Below are 21344 nucleotides of genomic sequence, written 5' to 3' on the forward strand. Positions count from 1 at the left end.
TTCGTAACTGCGCCTTACAAATAGTACTAAAATATTACTTTTAGTACTATTTGTAAGGCTATTTGTATTCTTATTCTTTCTTAACAAAAGTAACTTTTTCTAAACTGTTTAATTAGAAAATGATTTGTTCATGTTCAAAATTACAATAAATAAAAAATGTGTTTTACTCTTTCTCACTTTCATTAAAAAATAGAATTTTAGGGCTTATTAATTTTATCCAATCTAAATATTTATTCATCCAGATAAAAAAATATAACTTTTAAAATCTAAAAATAAATAAAAAATATTTTAAAATTACAAGATTATCAAAATATAATCGAAGTCCATTTTGTCTTTTGAAGTTGAATTCTACTTCGTAATAATTTACAAAATTCCTAAATATCGTTTTTTTGTTTTGTAAATATTTTTACTGTAATAAAATTGGACGAAACAAACGGTTGACGGTCACTTCCCGCAAAAATAAGATTCAGCCGTTTAATTTTAATGGGCTGAATAATATATTTATGGGAAATGACCATCAATCGTTTATTTGGTTAGTCACTTAGCCGTTTAATTTTAATGAGATGAATGATATTTTTATGGGAAGTGACCGTCAGCCAAACGGTTGCAAGTCATTTCCTATAAAAATATGATTGCATATAATGTAGCACACATATGGAAACAGATAATGTCAAAAAAAAAATCGCCAGTGCTAAAATTAGACTTTAGACCTTTCATCGCCGACGGTAAGATTTGCGGCGCTAATTTCGCTTGATTCTGAGCAGTTTTATTGATTTATGTGTATTTTATATACATTCTGACATTTCGCCGCGGAAAATCGGTTTTGTTCTATTTACAACTTTACAAAGATTATGATTTATTTTGAAGAAATGGAAAAATTTCAAAAAACAAGATTTGCGTTCTTTTTATCACGTTTAATCTATTCATGAGTGAGCGCAGCTTCGAACAAATGCATAGAATCTCTGCAGTTAGGTTTTTTCTTTTCCGACATATTTGGAAATAATATTTTTGATTTACAATGTGTTTATAATTGATGGATTGTGTGTTTTCAGAGTTATTTTAGCTTTTAATTTTCAAATTTGAAATGTCACTTTTTATTAAATTGACATTTTCAAAATAAATTGAATAATTGACATTTGAATAATAAAAAAGAGAAAGGATGTGAAAAAATGATTCTGCAAAAAGTTAAGGTTATATTTTACTCATATACAGAAAAATACTGTTTTTTCACAAACTACGCATATAGTAATATAACATGTAATTGAAACGAAAATAATATAGCACAAATTCGATTTTTTCAAAAATTTTGCTTTGAAGCCGAGTTTCGCTTTTTTAATTCCATGTTTTAAGTGATAAATTGCAAGTATTTAAAGTATGGTTTTCTAAAATTTGACTTAAGGGTACAACATGAGTCTCATGTGTAAAAGTTTGTTAGATTTTTTTAAACCGTAAATTTAGTTTTATGTGTAAATGGCATCTTAATAATTCAAATGCGAAACTGTATATTCTTTCAGTTAAACGGCAACGCATTTCTGCTCCTTCGCTGATTTGATAGTGCTGATGTTTACATTACACTAACCTCAAAAATATTTTTTTATTTGTTTCCTTTTTGGTTCTCTAACATTTTATTAATTTTTACAAAGATTTAATGTTATTAATTTTTCTGTAATGAATTCCTTAAACTTAAGAGTTTCAACTACAAAGACGACAGAAAATGTTATCAAGAACGCCGAAACACGTAAACATATTGTCGTCCTCCCAGAGCCGATTAATAGTAAAAGTGAAATAATTTTAAGATCATTTGTGTAAAAATAATTACTTCAAAATTATTTTTTGTAGTTTCGAATGATATTTTGAAGAAGTTTTTGGAGGCAGACACCATAGCTAAGCAAATATATGTTGTTAAAGAAATTAGCCTTTCCCGTGAAAGTACTTCAGACGACAAACTTGAATTTTTGATTCAAATTTATTTCAATAGCCCCTTAAAACATCCGGTAAGATCCCAATGCTATAAGTAAGTATAATTTTAGTTAAAATAATAAATAATATTAAATCGATAACTTGTTTTTTAAGGTTAATTAAAGACCATTCAAATAAAGAAGAAATGACCTTAAAACTTGATTCATTTATTTACAACAAGATTGCTGATCATGATAATTGTGAAACATTGCCATGTGAATATATAAATTTCTGTGTAACTTCTCTCAGTGGAGGTTTTGAAGATTTCCGAAATCTGAGAAATGTTCTTGAAAAACATGCTGTACGATTTCTTAATTTGATTCATCACTCACTACATAAATATTTAAAAAGTATTCAGTAGGTAATAAATTATTTTTATCGAGCAACAAAAGCTTAAAACCCACTTTTGTAGATCAATAAATTCGCCATCTGCTAAAAATGAGTTGTACCTCTTTGTGCATAATTCCATAAGAGTGATGTTGTTATGTTTCCAGGAATTTTTAGAGCATCTTCGCAATTTATCAATAATTAAAATCATTTACACCATACGAACTACGAACATTGATATGTTTAGTGATGTTTACATACCAATGGATATTAAAGCAAATATTGGTATTCTGTTGAGTTATATTTCGCAGGCGGTTCAAAAATATGACAATTGGCTAGATGAAATTATTAATTACAAGCCTTTATATTCTGAAGAATACACAAATAATTGTTTTCAATTATGCACTTCGGTTGGAATTTTAAACACTTTAAAGTCAGTAAACTTGGAGAAAAAGTTCAATAAGATATATGAAATTGTTGAAAAAATCATCCTAATTGCTAATAAATATTCTTCAGAATCCTGTATGATTTTAACTGGTACACGTTGTTTAGTTCAGTTTTCCAAAACTTTACAAAATTTTAGTCTGGGATGGAAATTAAATGAAATTACACTTTGTTGTCAATCACTATTTAATTATTCATTTTCCTATTTTGATCATAACTTAGAAAATATTCGCCACATGACAAAGGATTTATTGAGAAACGTTCTTAACATATCTGCTAAGTATGAGCTGAATGAACTGGTCAATAAGATTTACATGTTTATAATACAAGATGATGTATCATTATCTGTAAAATGTATATTAATTTCTAATTTAGCCAAAGTTTTCGGAACACGCCAAATTGTTGAAGAAAAATATAAAAATATATTAGATGATTTTTTTACCACAGAGAATTTTGAAAGAGATTCAAAAGTTGCAAATTGTTTCGAAAGTTTAATACAAAAAAGCTATTTTGAAATGGATTTACCAAAGTGGAAAAGTATTTATATAAACTTCCTAATCAAAGCCATTAATACAGTTAATGAGGATCATAAAAATATATATCAAAGCCTGTTAGAGAAATCCATTAAACTTGCACCAGATTTGGCTGAATGCTTATTAAAAGATGATCTTGGAGATTTAGAACTTAATATAAAACTTTCTGTTTTGTGCACTGTACGCAAAAATGGGATAAAATCAGATTGTTTTAATGCTCTATTGCAAAATATTCCAGATTTGAAAGAAACATTCTTATTAAGTTCGGATGATACAATAATATCAGCTTTGAGACTAATTGCGGAAAGTCACAAAAGTACCGAAGAATTAACTGAAATAGAATGCGATAGTTTACTAATTTGCTTAAGGTATCATTCAAATAGCCAAAATCCTGAAAAGAGACAAAAGTTACTTGGATTGTCAGCTAAAATTTTAACAAGATTTGATATAAACTTGAAAAAGGTGATTAAAATGGGAAGACATGAGAAAGAGTTTAGAAATCTTCATTATTATTTTAAATTTTTGAGGAATTTGCTAGATTTCTTATGTCAAAATTTATTTGAAGGATCGAATTTTAGCAGAAGATTGGTTTCTTTAGAAATTTTAAAAATAACCTTGATAATTATCCAAAACACTGACTTGAAATTAAACAATTTTTTGCCAGAAAATACTTTAAATCTGGTTTTTTCATGTTTGAGTGATTCATATGAACATATCAAGGTTCTTGCATTGGACATCCTAAAAATTTTCGTAGATATGAAATATGGTCGATTTATTGGACATCAAACTTTGCTTACAGATTTACTCGTAAGCATTAAGCCAACCGATTCTGTAACTGCGACTTACTATCTAGAATTTTATTGTTATTTGTACACAATTGAAGAGTTTGTGAAATTTTTTGATATTGAACAAAATTTAATTTTTCCTCTCTATGAGCCAGTTAAATTCTGTGCACTAAAAATGGTACTGAATATATTACAATCTGGTATTATTATTGGAAAAAAATCAATTCTACTGGCAGTAATATCAAATCCGTTTTATGGATGTTTGCTAACAATTAGACAAATTTTGTCGCGATTAGACTTTGACGAGCTTTGTAAAGAAGATATTTGGCGTGTTTTTATAAATGATGTTATTATAGTAAATAAGCAAGCTTCGAATATTGTCGCACCAATTGTAAATAGCTCCTCACCTGAAGGCTATTTTCCGCATGATTTTAATGAATTTTCAAAAATTTGTAATGAAGAATACACTACGGGGACCATAAATAAAATCAACAGTTTTAACCGTTTTAACATTTGCACTGTAATAGATATTCCGAAACCCAATCCTCAAATGGTACTGGTTTGTGCCTGGAGAACTGTAAAAGAAGTATCTTTAATTTTAGGTGATTTATCTTTACGATCAACTATCAAGAAAAAAAATGATAATAGTGTAAATTACTTACTTGCACACGATCAGATTTTAGAAATTGGGGATCATTTTAAACTTTTACTATCAGAAACAAAACACCGCGGTGCTTTCGAACAAGCTTACGTGGGGTTTACAAAATTGTGTTCAAAACTTTGGCGAACTGATCAGGAGGAGTTAAATGAGTTACCTATGCAGTGGATAGACGAATTAATTGATATAATATCAAAAGATGAAAAAATTAATGAAAAAATATGTGCAACACGGCGCAGTGCAGGTATTCCATTTATGGTACAAGCTTTAATAACATCAGAACTTCAAGTTGGTACTACTAAAGCTTTAAAGAAATGTATGAAATTTCTTTTTGAAATTTGTTATAATAAAAGCTATAGCCCAGAGTCGAAGACTCATAGTCTTAATATCTTGAGGGCGCTATTTCGATGTACTGAACTTAATGAAGTTTGCAACGAATATATTGCCGATGGAATTATTTGCGCGATCCAAGGCTATGATGGGAATACGTGGTCGGAAAGGAACTCTTCTACCCTTTTATTTGCAGCCTTAACAGTTAGAATTTTTGGTGTACAAAGGACAAAAGGGGCGGACAATTTAAGTATTCGAAATAAAATGACTGGTAGAATTTTCTTTTTGCGGTATCCAAAACTGTATGACTATTTTTTAACTGAATTAAAAGAAGCAAAAATAAAAATTGAAAACAATGAAAAATCTAATAAATTGCACCCGCTATTGCTGATTTTAAGCAGGTTATATCCGTCAGCGCTAGAGGGAACTGAATGTCATTTTAAGGTTAATAATACAGATTTTTTGTATTAAATTCAATTGCTTTAATTCTTTATATGTATTGATTTAAAGTGAGGTCTCAACTTTCAGATTTCAATGTTTATTTCATTGATTTCACCTTGTTCTGCAAGTAGAGAATTACAAACAAGGGTATTAATTGCAAAAGCAGTGGCTGCTTTTGTGTCAATAGATTTTGTGGAAGAACAAATATATACAATTTTAAGCACACTAAAGGTAATTTTTTTCCTTTCTAATGTATGAAACTCACAATATTTTAAATTGCAGACTAAATTAACAGAAGAAAAAGGCTTAAATTCAAACTACTTTCAAGGCCTTTTATTACAGGTAATTTTAAATGTAATTCATGCATATTTGTACAAAAATAAACGGTTAAAAATTTTTATTTTCATCTACATAACCTGATAAATTTTCAAAATAAGATTTTAAAATAGCCGCAAAATACATATCCATTTTTGATAACATATTCATAGCTAATTTGAAATTTTTTACCCCCTGTTCAAACTGTGCCTGTTTTTCGTCTTTTTTTGTATCGTTTGAATTTGAGCTGGCAGTCTTCATTTCATTATTTGGAGAAAGTATTTTTTCTAAAGCATTTTTGCTGCGCAAAGTTGCCCTTTTGGTGTTCACTTTCCCTAATTGTACTTTATGTTTTGATTTGTCTGTTTTTGAATTGTAGAGCCAAGAAGCATCCTTTTTTATTGCACTCGGGTGTTTTATCAAATTGTACAGGCTAATTTTGTTAGTTTCAGCTTTACTTTTGGCTTCAAGTTGCTTTTCCATAGGCTGTAGCACATCCGTTAAAAATTTATTCATATTTAAAAATTTCTGCAAGGTTTTAAAAGTATGACCAAAACCGCTAAAGTTATTACGTTTATATCTTCTTTTTTCTTCATTTTGAAATAAATCTTTGAATTTCGAACTACTCTGTTTTGCCACGTTACTTATATTTTTAATATTTTCAGTATTATTAAAATTTAGAAATTTTTTAGTCGAATTATTTGAAAGATTTGTTATTTTTGTATCTGCAATAATTTCATTATGTGGTTTTAAATTTTCAATTTTATTTGCTTCGAAAAATTTATCGAAATTTTCTTGTTTTGGTTTTTCATTCTGATTTTTTAAATTGTTTATAAACACGTTTGTATTCTCATTTGAATTGGTGTTATCTACTAAAACCACAGGTGCGTTAGTTTCGATGGTTGAAGTTTTTGAAAATGGCATTGTTGTACGCTCTGGTTCCGGAGCTTCTATGTCAATATATTCCATTAACTTTTTATCATCAGTTATAATATCACCATTATTTCGAATATTGCTTAAAGTGGATGATATTGTAGAGCTTTCCACTTGACTTGAATATTGAATAGGAAGCGTTTTTTGCAAATTTTTTTTTGATGGATACTTATTTTTTACTGGTTCATAGTCAGGCAGTTCAATTACAATATCTGGTGAAAACTCTCAAAAAATAGAAATACATACTATAGAATAAAAATAAAATAAATAAAAACAAATATTCCTTACCATCTTCGTATGGGCTAACTTTATGATCCTTATAATAATCTCTATCAGCATTTGTAAAATAAATGCATAAGGTTGAAAATATTATTACCTAATTGTAATAGATGAAAATTTTTATGAGCATAAATATTTATATTTGTGATACCTACAAAAATTGTGCGACCCATCTAGAACATTAAATAACTTTAAATTAAATAACAAACATTTTTTTTTTTGATTAAAAGTAAACGCAATACAAGGCAATTAAGAAATTTTTTTTTAAAGAGTAGAAGCAAAAAATACAAATTTAATTTTTGCTTAAGTTTGACTTTGTTCCAAGGTTTTACAATAAAGGTTGAAAATACGGAATTAACTTTCTTGTTTTGTTGCTGACTCAACTAATGCTTTCACAGAAATATGTAAAATGATTTGTTTTTCCAGAAAGTTACTGGAGATAGGTAATTATTATTTTGATCGACACTTTTAATCCAAATATAAACTGCATACAGCAATTTATATTGGGAAAATTATTACATAAAAATTTTTTTAACAATGTTAATAATATTTTACTTAAATTGTAGGTGGCACAAATTTTACTATTTACTACATATTTACATGCAGTGATTTATGATTAACATAGTTTTTATTCTAGATATTGTATATAATTAAACCGCTAAAACAATTACAATCCAATTTAATCAGTGATATTATTGAGGATTTATTAACTTATCAAAGCTTACTCAGCCTTAATCCAGTTGTTATGCGGACGGTTTTTCAAATACTTCTTGAGATTCTAAAAAAGTATGTATTATAATGGAGAATAATCTTCAAATATATTTTTAATAAATTGATATTTTTAGTAAAGTGACCATTCCTTTGCATCTTATTGAACAATTAAGCATTATGAAAAGATCACCAACATATTTAAACCCTAAATATAGCGAATATTATCCAATTTTTAGAAAAACATTTTGTATATTTAACTTGCAAATTGAGTTTTTAAATAATAAAAAATTATATGCTGAAAGTTTTTGGGAAACTCAACTGTATGCAATCAATCGAAAAAACATATTTTTGTTAAGTTTCGAAGAAACAGAAACTTACTTAAACATTATTTTAATGATTTTATTTAAAAATACAGAAAGATTTGGGGATTTGATTAGCGAATATGAATGTCATGACTCAGAAATAGATTTTGTTACAACCTTACCGGATGAATTTTTAAAAGAATCAGCTTTATATTTTAAGTCTAGTCTTCCTTTAGGATTGACAATACAAGAATTTTTAGAAAAAAATGAAAATTTTCATGTAAATACAGTAATGAAAACTTTTGCGATTTTAAGTCATTTGAATATTTTAAAAGAATACGATATAAAACAAATAATTGGTTATAATAAATTATATCCTGTTGATCTACAAAATTCAATTGCTATTGTGATGAACAGCTTTTTGGAAAATAATAAAACAAGTATAAGAACAAATCAATTTGATATAATGCAATACGTTAAGAGTATATCGCAACCCTGGAATAACTATTCATTGAGGTAAATCTATTAAATTTCCAAATGAGCATTTTTTTATTTTATAAATTATATCTATAAGTATTAAGAATAATTCTGTTCTATATATATATTTTTCAAGACTCACATCATCACTAATATTGAAGCATTTATTCAACGTTTTCGTTGATAATATCAAACTAAAAGACGAAACATTTGTATCAGAATTTTCTTCGGTAGTATTATGCCTTCTGATGGACGATGACATTGACATACGAGAAAACATTTCAAAACTCGTCCTTGAATTTTGTCCTGAATATTCTTCGAAATATCGTAAGTTGATTAAAAATTTTCTTAACTTTTACTCATTGTCTTGAATAATTATTTTTTTAACAATCTCTCTACAATGTGTTTCTTTTTCCAGAAAATATTATTTCAACATTTGCTCAAAAAATTTTTATTGAAAGATTAAGTGAATTATTGATTAAATTTAATGGTTACGACATCAATTTGGTTCGACGAATATTTTGTCATATAATCGTAATTTTAACCGGAGAATCCGAAACACAATGCGAAAACGAAAATAATGACTTAGAGGTGTTTGATAAAAATGAAATAAATATATTTGCTGAACCACAGAAAGTGGTATTGGATCTTACAAACATTTTTTTTGAAAATTATCGTGAGCCGCTTTAATACATTTTCTCACAAATGATTTTTTTTATGTATGTTTTAAAATTTAAATTAATTTAAGAAGAAACCTTTATGTAAATAGCTTATTTTATTTAAAAAAATTACATGATTATTTTTATATACGGAAAAAATCTCCATGTATATTCAATAGTATAATAGTTTTTCATTTTTTATGTCCATATTTTTCTTTTAGCTCTCTTCTTAATATCTTTCCACCCGCATTTTTAGGTATTTCGTTTACAAATAACACACCTCCAGTCAATTGCTTATAAGGTGCAACTTTTTTTGCTACGTAACTTATAACCTCTTCTTCTTTTAAATTTTCTCCGGGTTTCATAACAACAAGAGCACGAGGAGCCTCACCACTTTTCGAATCTGTTATTCCAAAAACAGCAGCGTCTAAAATTTTAGGATGATCACGTAATAATTGCTCAAGTTCGGCTGGTGGCACTTGAAATCCTTTAACTTTGATTAATTCTTTTATACGATCAGTTATAAAAAAGAAACCTTCGTCATCATAATGTCCAATGTCACCGGTTCTTAGCCAACTATCAGGCAAAAAAATATCTGCATCTGCTTCTGGATTATTTAAATAGCCTTTCATTACTTGTGGACCACGTATACATATTTCACCCGATTTGTGTTTTTCTAATCCCTTAAAATCCGAACCCTGATAAGGAATAATTTTAATTTCTGTTTTAGGAAGTGGAAATCCCACAGAGTCATATTTTGTATTGCCTATTGGTGTAAGTATAACAGCTGGAGAAGTTTCAGTTAAACCATATCCTTGCGATAAACTTACATTAGGAAATCTAAAATATTAAATACAAAATTAATTACATAATAAAGAGGTTGAGTCGAAAAATTTACTTAGACAGAAATCTTTCAGCATCAGTTAATCCAACGGGTGCAGCTCCCGTCATAACAAATCTCAAAGATTTAAAATGGTCACATTTAATATTGGGGGAATTGGTGAGCATTAACACTAAAAGAATGATAAAGAATAAAAAAGATATAAAAATGTACATGTATAAATGTATTTCAGTTTAAAGTTTTAAATTTGTAAGCTTACATACAGGAGGCGCCAGATTTAATAAACTGCCATTATGTTTTGTTAAAGAAGTTATCAAATCTTGTGGTGTAAACTTTGGGAAAGTCACTAGTTGACAACCTAAATGCAGTTTTGACATCATACATATCGTCAAGCCGTATATATGAAAGAACGGTAAAAAACACGGAATAACATCTTGAAAATTATCAGTTGTCTCTCTAACGTATTGTTCGGTGGGTAATTTAGTTTGTACCATTTCACAGTTACTTACAATATTTTTATGAGTAAGAGTTACACCTTTTGCTAAGCCTGTTGTGCCAGACGAAAATGGTATCACAGCAATGTCTTCTGGTTTTAAAACCGTTGACTGAATATATTCAAAATTTTTTGAATTTATGATTTCAAAAAAGTTCACAGCACCTTCGGGGTTGTTTTGTTCTTTTAAAAATGGTATGCAAACAATAGGAATATTTTTCTTTCCAATTTCACATGCCTTTTTAATTTCTTGGTAATTTGATGGTGTACATATAATTAACTTTGTGTTGCACATAATTAGTTGACGAGCAATTTCATCTAAAATACGGATTAATATTTTGGGTTCAATTATATTATTTGTATTAAACATTTATGTAATTTTTTTGACGGTTTTTATAAGACACAATAAAGTGAATTTAATAATTAATTATTAATGTTAATAATTTATTTTTGTGTTAAATATGCACATTTTGTAAATTTCTTTCTTTTCAATCTATAATAACTCAAAGCTTTCAAGAAAGAAAAAATGAAAATTCAAGTAAAAATCTTTTAAAAATTGTTTTTTGAGTGAATTTCATCGCAAAAGCGATAATTCAAGTATACGTTTCCGAATAATTTTCAGAAATTAATTTAAAAAAAATAAAGAACAATTTGTTTAATCTAACAATTTTATGTATATATATATAGATCATTGCCAATTAACAAACCTGCATTGTACATTGGATTCATTAAAGAAGTGAGTAAACCAGCTTCATGTGCACCTAATACAGCTATTGGATATTCAGGAACATTTGGGAGACATATAGCCATTAGATCATGTGGTTGAAGATAGAATTTATGTCGGAGAGATGATGCAAAAGCTGCTGTAGCATCACGTAATTCAGCAAATGTATATTGCCTTCCAGTAGCGACACATAGCTAAAATTTTAAATCTGTATACGTATTAAAAGTTAATTTACAAAAATGAAAGATAATTATCGTTTTTTACAAGGAAGACTGCTTCGATATAGTTCAAACTTTTTGTTGTAAATTATATTACACATAATATGTAAATTAAAAAAAAAATAGGCGTTAAAAAGTTTATGTTTTAAAACTTTCACATAGATATTATTACATGAGTGATGTGAATTTATATTTCCATTTCTAAACACATATTTGGCATATTAACGTGTTTAATATTAAGTAAATCTGTTATGTAAATGCTTTAATTATTTGGTATTTTTTATCTGTTTATTTATTTAGTATTCAAAAGTTAAACTAACACGAATATTGAAAATTAAATAACATAGCAATATTAACAATACAAGAACTTAAATTTAGCAAGCATACTACTTAACGCACAATAATTACATAAAAAGAATGGAACAATCGAAGCGTTCTCCTTTATAACGAATAATTTCAAAATTAAATTATTCTAGGTACTAACCGTTGCTACTTTATTTGACCAACGGTTTACATTTTTCCATACATATTTATCCAATGTGATTTCCGGTATAGAGATTTCCCCATAAGGTGAAGTTCTAATAATTCCATTTGTTTTACATATTTTCACATTTGTCGATTGATATCTTATAAAATTTTTATATTTATTTGGAAAAAAATTTTTTAATATACCGGCACTTTTTATTGACCGAATCATAGTCTGTTTATATCCTCATATACTAACTACTCATAAAAATATAACTTGTAAAAAATTATTTACATAATAATATTATGTAAGTAGTATACTCAAATCTCACGTTAATGTTTACAACCTGTTTTGAGAGATAAGTACGAGTACATACATACAAATATTATGCATACCCCAACTTCATAATTGTAGCAATGCGATATTAAACACAATTCAGATTTATTTCTTATTTTTGACAAGATTTTATTTCTGAATTTTGTGGTAATACAATATTACTGCAATTTTGAAGTCAGTGATAGTTTTAGAAGATATAATATAAATAAAAAACTAAACCTTCGCAGTATAAATTCAAGAAATTTTAGGAAGAAGTTTATTATGAATCTAACCATGTTCAAATTCAAAAACGCTGAGAAAAAATTACAAAAATTTTACTGTACATAAATATGTAGTTTGTTAATCGTCTGTAACTGCATGTATGGTCTGTCTGTAATCAATTGTATTCTTGATTTTTAAAAATATTAGAACAATAAAATCGTGCCTCAGCTACTGCTCCTACCCTGTATGAAATACATTATGTAGGAGCAGTACAAATGAAGTACGTACATATATGATTTTTTCTCTACCAAGTATTTATTGTATGGCAGCTAGCATAACCTGTTGTTCGAATTTTTCAAATTACAGTAGGCTCCAATTGTTCCAATTGCTGCAAAAGTGTCCGTCCTTGGCAGAAAAAAAACAAATTGTAAAAGCTTGTTATTCATTTTTGAGTTATTGTGTGATCGAATGGATGCACAACAACGCAGAGTTTTGCGCTAAGCATAAATATATATAATATATACATGTTCAACTCACAGGCGGCTCTTACAAGTAGTTACAAACTCCGTACTAAAGTTAATATCCTTTACAAAGATGCAGGGTGTAAAAAGGGACGGTTTCAATCGAATATCGTTTATATTTTAAATTGCATACATTGATTGGTATGTACATATGTATTGTATGAAAGGTTGTTCTTACATATTATATCTACATACATAATTGCTTATTTACAAATAAATTAATGAAATTATTTTACATACTCGTACAATGTAAATATTTTAAAATAATCAAAGTAAAACATAACATTATAATTTTTATATTTTCCTATTCGATTGCCCTCTATTGCTCACGAGTAAAATTTAAAAAAATACATAAAAAGTTTAATTTCAACTATGATTTTAATAAATTTTTTTATTAGACAGCAAATAAAAATAAAATTAAGCGTGTTAATGTCACGTTATTACATAAATACATATTATGAACACAATCTTTATACACTGATTCATGTATTCACGTTGTCAGCGTTATATTGTACACAATATGAATACCATAATATATTATATCACATTTATTATTTACTATAAATTGAACAAGAATTTTTTAAAAATTATAAAAAGTTCTTAAATTTGAAATTAAACCAATTGATAAAATTATTATAACCTTTCCAAACCAAAATTTTTTAAAAAAATTTTATCAAAAATTACAAAAATATTAAAAAAAGCAAATGCCGCACTTTAACGTTTTATTTTTCATTTGAGCATAAAGATCTTACTGATTGGAGAATTTCGAGAGCAAAGTTTGTTTTCTTAATATACACAACACATTTCGTTGATTAATAGCTTTGTTGCTTGTAAAATATATGTACATATGTACATATCTATATTGTATGTGTACAAATACTTAATATAACAAAATATCAGGGGCGTGTGCTTATATAGCAAATATAAATATAAAATTATGATTAAGAAACAAACATCCATATGTGTGAAGAACTCATTAAAGAAAATTCGGAACGAATTTTATAAAACTAACTTAATTAATTTTTTGATTTCCCCGTTCATTAATTCAAAAAACTTGAAATGTAGTATCTGAAAATTGAAACTTCAACTTATTTACAATAGAATATTGTGAGGTATTTTTGCCTTTCCAAAATCTATACAGGAATATCTTCAAGAAATCTCAAAACTTCTACACTGTTTAATATAGAAATCCTGTATTTTGCACATATGTACATACATGTTTCTCTTAAAATTCTCTAAGAAAAATTTTTAATTTGCTTAATCTTGTTGTCAATTAAAGTAGGTAGTAGGATACATATATAATAGTAAATATAGTTATATAAAATGAAATATTATGTGGTTCATTTCATTTTAAGAAACTTGCGTCTTTAAAAATTAGGTAAATTTAATTTTTTAACTGATTATCTATGAAACAACTATGCATAAGATTTTATAAGTAATGGTAAATGTGTTATCTAAAAGTATAATTATTTATCTTAACTTAAAAACCGAGGGAAATACGTCCAGCAATTATGTCACAAATTCTTTTAATTTTTGTTTTCATTCTAAAAGTACGCAAAAATTTCTTATTAAATGATATTCGTACAATTATATATAATAATTTTGGTAAATTAATGAGAATAGAGTTGTCTTTTAATAAAAATGGTTTCACTTGTTCAAGGCAAAACCACTACTTAATGTGATTTTACTTAAGAATCTTTGGCGCCAAAGTATAAAATTAATTCAAACTTATCTTCTTTTTTTTTATAAAATTACATGACAATCGGTTCAGCCAAGGTCGTCTGTCTGCATGTGTGTTCAAGGCTGTACACATATGCAGACAGACCGACAAACCGACATCTCTCCGAAAATAGTTTATAAACGCTTCTATACCAAGGAGAAGTGCGTTACCACCGAAAACTCTCCATTCGAAATTTGTTGCCATAGCCATCATATAACCTCCCTTATTGTATGCAAAGCGGTTGGTAAAAATAACAAAATAGCAAAGTACACAGTATGGTTTCTCTACTTACACACCACTGCTTTGCATTATGTATGTCGCATGGCTTGTAAATACATATGCCTATGTATTTACAAAGATTTATATGCATTTATATTATGAAAAAGAGAAAATTCTTAAAATTAAACCAAAATTTACTTTTTCTTTATACGTACTGAAAACACTGAGAATAAGATGGTATTCTCTGAACCTTTTTATTTTCTTTACAAAAAATCTGAGAAATCTGACATTAGCTGAGATAATATGACAACTTATCAATGTATCTTTTATGCTGCGTACGGTATAAAAGTTGACATATACGCATACACACATACGAGAATAATTTTAATATTTCATTTGAAATAACGTAAAGAACAACAAGAAAATAACAAGAAAATAAAGAAACAATAATTTCAAACAACTCAATGTACCTTTTTAAAATATGTACATATATATATATACATACATATATATTTTTGTTAGACGAATGCATGGGAGTAGTATTCTATCTATTCTTACACATTTGTCAAGAATACAATATCTATTACATATAAAAATTTTAAATACACCAAAAGCATAAAACATAAGAGCATAGAAACATAAGCCTAATTATTTTTATTATAAAAATTTTGCTTATGTTTCATGAAGGTGATAAATCCTTCGAATAAAATAAAACCTTCGATTTCCGAAAATAAAAACTTTTAATTTAAGAAAAACTTAAATTTAACAAATATTTTAATTATAAAAACAGTACACTGTAAACATATATACATACACATTAATATTTATAGTGAAAAATTAAAATTAATATTTTTAAAATATTATTTTGCTGGAAATTTTACTTTTAATTCCCTTCTTAAGATTTTTCCAGCTTGATTTTTTGGTATTTCTTTTACAAATACTATACCCCCAGTTAATTGTTTATAAGGTGCTACTTTTTCTGCAACATAATTCAAAATTTCTTCTTCTTTCACATTTACATCCTTTTTCGGTACTATAACTGCACGTGGAGCTTCTCCTGTTTTTTCATCATTAATACCAAAAACAGCAGCGTCTAACACTTTTGGATGAGATCGTAATACTTCTTCAAGTTCAGCTGGCGGCACTTGAAAACCTTTAACTTTAATTAATTCTTTCATACGATCTGTTATATAAAAATAACCCTCGTTATCGTAATGTGCTACATCACCAGTTCTTAACCATGAATCAGGTAAAAATATATCAGAATTTGCTTCTTCATTATTTAAGTAACCTTTCATTATTTGTGAACCTCGTACACATAATTCACCAGTTTTATTTGGACCTAAACCTTTAGCTAAAGGATCATTAAATTCTATAATTTTCGCTTCTGTATTAGAAACTAAAAATCCAGCTGAAGAATAATTTTTATTACCAATTGGTGTTAGTATAACAACTGGAGATGTTTCTGTTAAACCATAACCTTGTATTAATTGAACATCTGGAAATCTAAAAATATATAATTGAAAGAAATAATTTAATTTCAGATTTTCATAGTGCTGTTAGTTAATATAATTAATTTATTTGAAAATTTTTTGGTCAGATTTTGTTTTATGTTTCAGTTAACTAATAAATTGTCTCGTACTTATATGTGAGTACATTAATTTAAAACAACAATCCTGACATATTGTAAAACTTCATGATATTATCTGGATCTTTGCCAGAAATTAGGTACGTTAGGTATTTGCTTAAAAAAATCGGTAATTTTTACAACTTATATGCAAGTACATGGATATTCCTATAACTTACTTAGTTGGAAAACATAAAATTTTAAATGTATATTATTAAATTTCATATACTTACTTTTCCAAAAATCTTATCGCATCCATTCCACCAATAGGTGCTGCACCGGTCATTACAGATCTAACAGAATTTAGAAATTCAGTCTTAACAGTAGGTACATTCGTTAACATCAATACTGCAAAATAAATAATATTGATCTGCCATAAAAACTTAATTTAATTAATATTAGAATATACATATAAAAATTTAAAGAACCAATTATTTAGCATGGTTATATTTTAATAGAATTCAAGTTTCTTACGAGTATTTCATTTAAACACATTTCGATTTTTTAGTTGGTTACTAGTCTATATTAATTTGGTTCGTCTAACAAAAATATCTGATGAAATCTTATTGAATAAATTATGAAAATATTTTGAAAAATGTTATAAAAGTTTCATGATTTCATTCACATGTTCCCAAAATTTTTAAAACCTTGAAATTTATTAAACCTATGATTCTTCTTCTTGTTTTTATAATAATCTAAAATACATTTATTTGTGCCTTTGTGTTCTTCATATAGAATGCGAACTGTAAAATTCAGGTTTCAAATATCGATAGATTCAAAAATGAATTTAAAAATTTCTTATTTGGGAGAACTCGTGAGTTAATGTATAAAAAATTAAATTTTTATGTTCATGACATACAAAAGATGGACGAGGAATGGGAAGCAAACAAATATTCAAATTAAATATTAAATTCTGAAGTCTCACTGCCATTTTCATTATATTTCTCAATCATACCTACTATAGAATTATATTTCAATTATACTACAGGTACAAAATTCATTAGTATTCAATTAAAAGTGCTTTGATACTTACAAATCGGTGGTACTAAATTTAACATAGTTCCTTTATAAACAACTAAAGATTTCAATAAATCTTCTGGGGTAAATTTTGGTATCGTTACTAATTGACATCCCAAATATAATTTTGATATCATACAAACAGTTAAACCATATATATGGAAAAATGGTAGGACACATGGTATTATATCTTGGAATGTATTTGTAGTTTCATGAACATAAGTTTCAACTGGAACTTTTGCCTGCACCATTTCACAATTTATTGTAATATTTCGATGTGTTAGCATTACACCTTTTGGTAAACCAGTTGTACCAGATGAAAATGGTAAAAATGCTATATCATCAGGAGTTATGCCACTTGGTGTTAAGTCACTAAGATTAATTCCTTTTGTACTTATCATATCAAAGAAATTTATTGTATTTTCTGGTAGCGGTTGTTTTTCACCAAGAAATGGAATGCATAAAATTGGAATATTTTTTTTTGAAATTTCACAAGCTTTTTTAACTGCATCATAATTTAACGGAATACAAATAATTAATTTAGCGTTACTAGTAGTTAATTGGCGAGCGATTTCATCTAAAAAAAATGTAAAGTTACATGTTTTATGAAAATATAAGAATTTTTAGAAGTAAATTTAATTTTATTAAATAATTTGGGAAAAAAATATTACCAGCTGTATAAATAGGATTTACGGTCGTCACAACTAAACCAGCTTCATGGGCTCCAAATGAAGCTATTGGATATTCAGGTAAATTTGGAAGACATACTGCTAAAACATCTCTTGGTTGAAGTTTAAACTTTTTTTGTAATCTAACTGCAAATGCTGCTGAAGCATCTCTTAATTGCGCAAAAGTATACTTTCTGCCAGTTAAAACACACACCTTAAAATATAACCATTAAAATAATATACATATTTATATATTATTTGCATAGTTGATACTAACTGCAGCAATTTTATTTGGCCAACGTTTTAAATTTTTCCAAACGTATTGATCTAAAGTAAGATTAGGATCGTAAATGGTTTCAAAAGGTGATGCATTAATATACCCGTGATTTGAACAAACTTTTAAATTTTTATTTAAATTAAAATCAGGTTCAGTTGTTTGAAAACGCTTTTGATTATAACTTGTTTGAACTTTTTTAAACTTGTTTAATGCTATTGTAGTGGTAGCTGGTGATGTTGATGTTGATAATTTATTAATAAATTTTATATTTCTATGAAAATTTAATACGACATTTCTATTGGGCCGAATCATTGTTCTTTCTTCTACTTTTCACTTTCTATAATGCTTACAATATAAATTTGCAATTAACGATTAAGTAGTTATATAATAACTACCGCATATAAACTAATTATTATAAACACGTGTAAGAATAGTGATTTATATATCTATATGTTCTTCAAATTGAAATTATGTATATCACGTATAAAAATCTGTAGTAATTGACGTCTGAAAATTGATGCTAAAAAATAAAAGAAAAAGATGAAATTAAAAAATCTTGTGAGTACCAATTTTGAAGTTCAATTTTGATTATTGTACTAATTGAATTTCCCAAATATATTAAAGGTTCATGTTGATAAATAAAAAACAACAAAAATTTTTTACAGAATGTATAAGAGAATGAAAAAAGAATGATCAAAAGTAAGAAGACTATATTTTGTAAGATACCAGACGACTTCAGAATTGCAGTAATACTGTTAAACTACAAAATTTAGCAATTACTCATATTCCCTCGTTGAAGTCAAGGAAAACACGAGTTCTGTAATGTACTAATATTTTGATTTACTTATGTACATAGGTATATAATGCAAATATTTTGGGCCTATATTTCAAGAAATTTCATTTGGAATTTGAAATTAAATTGTAAGTTAATTGTAATTTGTCTTAATTCATATAATTAAGAGTTATATATAAGAACCTATGTACATTTAGATAATGTTTATTAATATAATTTTACACATGTTTAATTAATTTAATTATTTTATTTTCACTATACAATAGGTGCAATAAATTTTATAACAATGAAACGTGATTGATTTGTGCACCAACATCCTTCAAATACTTCAATTACTTCTGAACTTCAATAAGCAAATATGTTTTTACAATTTGCCTATGCTGAAACATTGCATACATGAAGGGAGAAATTATAATTACATTGAATTACAAATGCTGAGCTTTTAAAACAAATAGAGTCAAACTAGGGCATTGCTATCTACGATAAGAAGGAACAAATAATAGAAATGTCAAAAGACTATTTTCAAAAAGGTATCCGTTTGTAAGCCTATGTGTCTGTGTATGTCGAATTGAACAACTTTTAATATTTCTTAATTATAACCAGATGAACAATTTTTTAGATATATAGTTATGGTATATAATATACATAGGTATATATTAATGTATATTAAGCAAAACGCTACTGCTCTCTCAGAACTTAAAATGTGTGTTTACAGGTTATTTTCATAATCTTTCACCGAACCATTAAAAAGAAATTTATTGGAATTAATGCTATTCAGGAATAAAACATGTTATAATCCGAACTCTATACAAGGTTAAAAATTTGTTAAGAATCATATTATCTAAAAAAAACTGATAGCGAAACATAACCCTTCCAAACAATAAACAAAGAATTACAAAAAAAAAAAATTGTTATAATCGTGCAGACTGATAAAAAGTAAAATTTATAGTGCTTTTATTATTCAATAATTAATTTGGTAATACACACACATAGATTGGTAATTAAATATATTTATTAACCATTAATTGGTTTACTACTAAGCTATCAGTTATAGTAAATGCTGTTTTGGATTTAATCAGACGAACATTATATACTAAAAATTTTAAATCGGTAAATAGTAATTGCCGAACAGGCAAGTAAACATTATAGTTTGCGTATTTATTTATGTATATATATATATATATATATATATATTAAACTGTTAAAACAATAACCGGCATTCAAAACATATGTATACATATTATGTGTATATTTAGAGAACGTATGCGTACAAAATTGTTGTTTCTGTATGCTCTTAAAAGATTGACTATGTGAAAAGTGAAACAATTTAAAAAAATAAAATTAAAATTTAAATCTAAAACCGAAAGTTGGATATTATGTACATTTGTATAATTGAATTTAGGGTTCCAAAAAGATAAAGGTTAATTATTTAATTTATATATGTCTGCACCTATATATATTATTATGAAGCTAGGGTCTATGAAAAGTTGTTCTGTGTAAATATGTAGAAATTTATTTTGGGTTTATTTAGCAATAAGAATCCATTCGACAATCCCAACAATTTTCCAAAATCTAATTACACCAACCTGACCAAACTTATACAAGTGATTTATCACATCAAAAACACAAGACGGCTTATGTATATTATCACAACACTATTTAAGGGAGTTTGATTGTGTAAATTCATATGTCAGTTCACTTTTGGTCACGCTGTACAATATTTATACACGTGACTTGTAGACTGAAAATTTTATGTGCATAAATGTTTTTATAATATTGTGCATAATTTTATAATATTAAAAATTCAAATTCTTGGGTTTATTAATTTGGAGACGAAATACAATGTAGGGGTATATTTTGTGCAACCATCGCATATGCATATTCATATTATAATTTATAATATCGGAAATTGAGGTATAAACCTATAAAAGAAAATCTATCAACTTATTTTACTGACGCACATATTCCATTATTTTAGGGGTTCACACTGACCATAATAATGCTGTGTCATATACAACAACTCTTCTTATCTTATATTTCTAACACTTACTTATATTTTTAAATTTTAAT

At 26.9% G+C, this 21344-nt stretch overlaps 3 protein-coding genes across 12 annotated transcripts; 1 reads left to right on the forward strand and 2 right to left on the reverse strand.

Annotated features, from left to right (window-relative positions):
- The first annotated feature begins 1595 nt into the window (after positions 1–1595).
- On the forward strand, positions 1596–9323 carry LOC129611192 (thyroid adenoma-associated protein homolog). Of its 4 annotated transcripts, none has more exons than XM_055524599.1 (10): positions 1596–1780; positions 1840–2014; positions 2074–2316; positions 2372–5480; positions 5565–5708; positions 5760–5819; positions 7642–7790; positions 7850–8533; positions 8631–8821; positions 8913–9323. In XM_055524599.1, exons 1-10 carry the CDS (start codon positions 1669–1671, stop codon positions 9182–9184), a joined length of 5139 nt encoding a protein of 1712 aa, XP_055380574.1. In that variant the 5' UTR covers positions 1596–1668; the 3' UTR covers positions 9185–9323. The 4 variants fall into 4 exon arrangements, with proteins under 4 accessions (XP_055380574.1, XP_055381327.1, XP_055382041.1 ...); XM_055525352.1 differs by having other exon boundaries at positions 1596–1774; XM_055526066.1 differs by lacking the exon at positions 1596–1780 and having other exon boundaries at positions 1871–1994.
- Positions 9251–13697, reverse strand: LOC129613518 (uncharacterized). Of its 6 annotated transcripts, none has more exons than XM_055527996.1 (6): positions 13594–13697; positions 11914–12241; positions 11195–11405; positions 10254–10805; positions 10052–10166; positions 9251–9993 (listed from the first exon to the last, which is right to left on the reverse strand). In XM_055527996.1, exons 2-6 carry the CDS (start codon positions 12124–12126, stop codon positions 9345–9347), a joined length of 1740 nt encoding a protein of 579 aa, XP_055383971.1. In that variant the 5' UTR covers positions 12127–12241; positions 13594–13697; the 3' UTR covers positions 9251–9344. The 6 variants fall into 6 exon arrangements, with proteins under 6 accessions (XP_055383971.1, XP_055384731.1, XP_055386245.1 ...); XM_055528756.1 differs by having other exon boundaries at positions 11914–12152; positions 13594–13691; XM_055530270.1 differs by lacking the exon at positions 13594–13697 and adding an exon at positions 13238–13306 and having other exon boundaries at positions 11914–12152.
- Positions 13698–15622: 1925 nt separating this feature from the next.
- On the reverse strand, positions 15623–19001 carry LOC129608084 (uncharacterized). 2 transcript variants are annotated; one of them, XM_055519513.1, is made up of 6 exons: positions 18877–19000; positions 18482–18818; positions 18208–18418; positions 17553–18113; positions 16753–16867; positions 15623–16398 (listed from the first exon to the last, which is right to left on the reverse strand). In XM_055519513.1, the coding sequence occupies exons 2-6, from the start codon at positions 18791–18793 to the stop codon at positions 15753–15755; spliced, it is 1845 nt and encodes a 614-aa protein (XP_055375488.1). In that variant the 5' UTR covers positions 18794–18818; positions 18877–19000; the 3' UTR covers positions 15623–15752. The 2 variants fall into 2 exon arrangements, with proteins under 2 accessions (XP_055375488.1, XP_055375419.1); XM_055519444.1 differs by having other exon boundaries at positions 18482–19001.
- Positions 19002–21344: the final 2343 nt, after the last annotated feature.

Source organism: Condylostylus longicornis, unplaced genomic scaffold (genome assembly GCF_029603195.1).
Source record: "Condylostylus longicornis isolate FDR11 unplaced genomic scaffold, ASM2960319v2 ptg000001l, whole genome shotgun sequence".
In the NCBI taxonomy this organism is placed as follows: domain Eukaryota; kingdom Metazoa; phylum Arthropoda; class Insecta; order Diptera; family Dolichopodidae; genus Condylostylus; species Condylostylus longicornis.

Coding starts and splice junctions, on each gene's coding strand:
- LOC129608084 (XM_055519444.1), bottom strand. CDS start 18,793: ATGATTCGGCCCAATAGAAATGTCGTATTAAATTTTCATAGAAATATA. Junction 18,419..18,481: donor GGCCAAATAAAATTGCTGCA/GTTAGTATCAAC, acceptor TTATATTTTAAG/GTGTGTGTTTTAACTGGCAG. Junction 16,868..17,552: donor AAATTTAGTACCACCGATTT/GTAAGTATCAAA, acceptor TTTATTTTGCAG/TATTGATGTTAACGAATGTA.
- LOC129613518 (XM_055527996.1), bottom strand. CDS start 12,126: ATGATTCGGTCAATAAAAAGTGCCGGTATATTAAAAAATTTTTTTCCA. Junction 10,806..11,194: donor GAATCCAATGTACAATGCAG/GTTTGTTAATTG, acceptor TCCGTATTTTAG/ATGAAATTGCTCGTCAACTA. Junction 10,167..10,253: donor AAATCTGGCGCCTCCTGTAT/GTAAGCTTACAA, acceptor TCATTCTTTTAG/TGTTAATGCTCACCAATTCC.
- LOC129611192 (XM_055524599.1), top strand. CDS start 1,669: ATGAATTCCTTAAACTTAAGAGTTTCAACTACAAAGACGACAGAAAAT. Junction 5,481..5,564: donor GAACTGAATGTCATTTTAAG/GTTAATAATACA, acceptor CTCAACTTTCAG/ATTTCAATGTTTATTTCATT. Junction 8,822..8,912: donor TGAATATTCTTCGAAATATC/GTAAGTTGATTA, acceptor TTCTTTTTCCAG/AAAATATTATTTCAACATTT.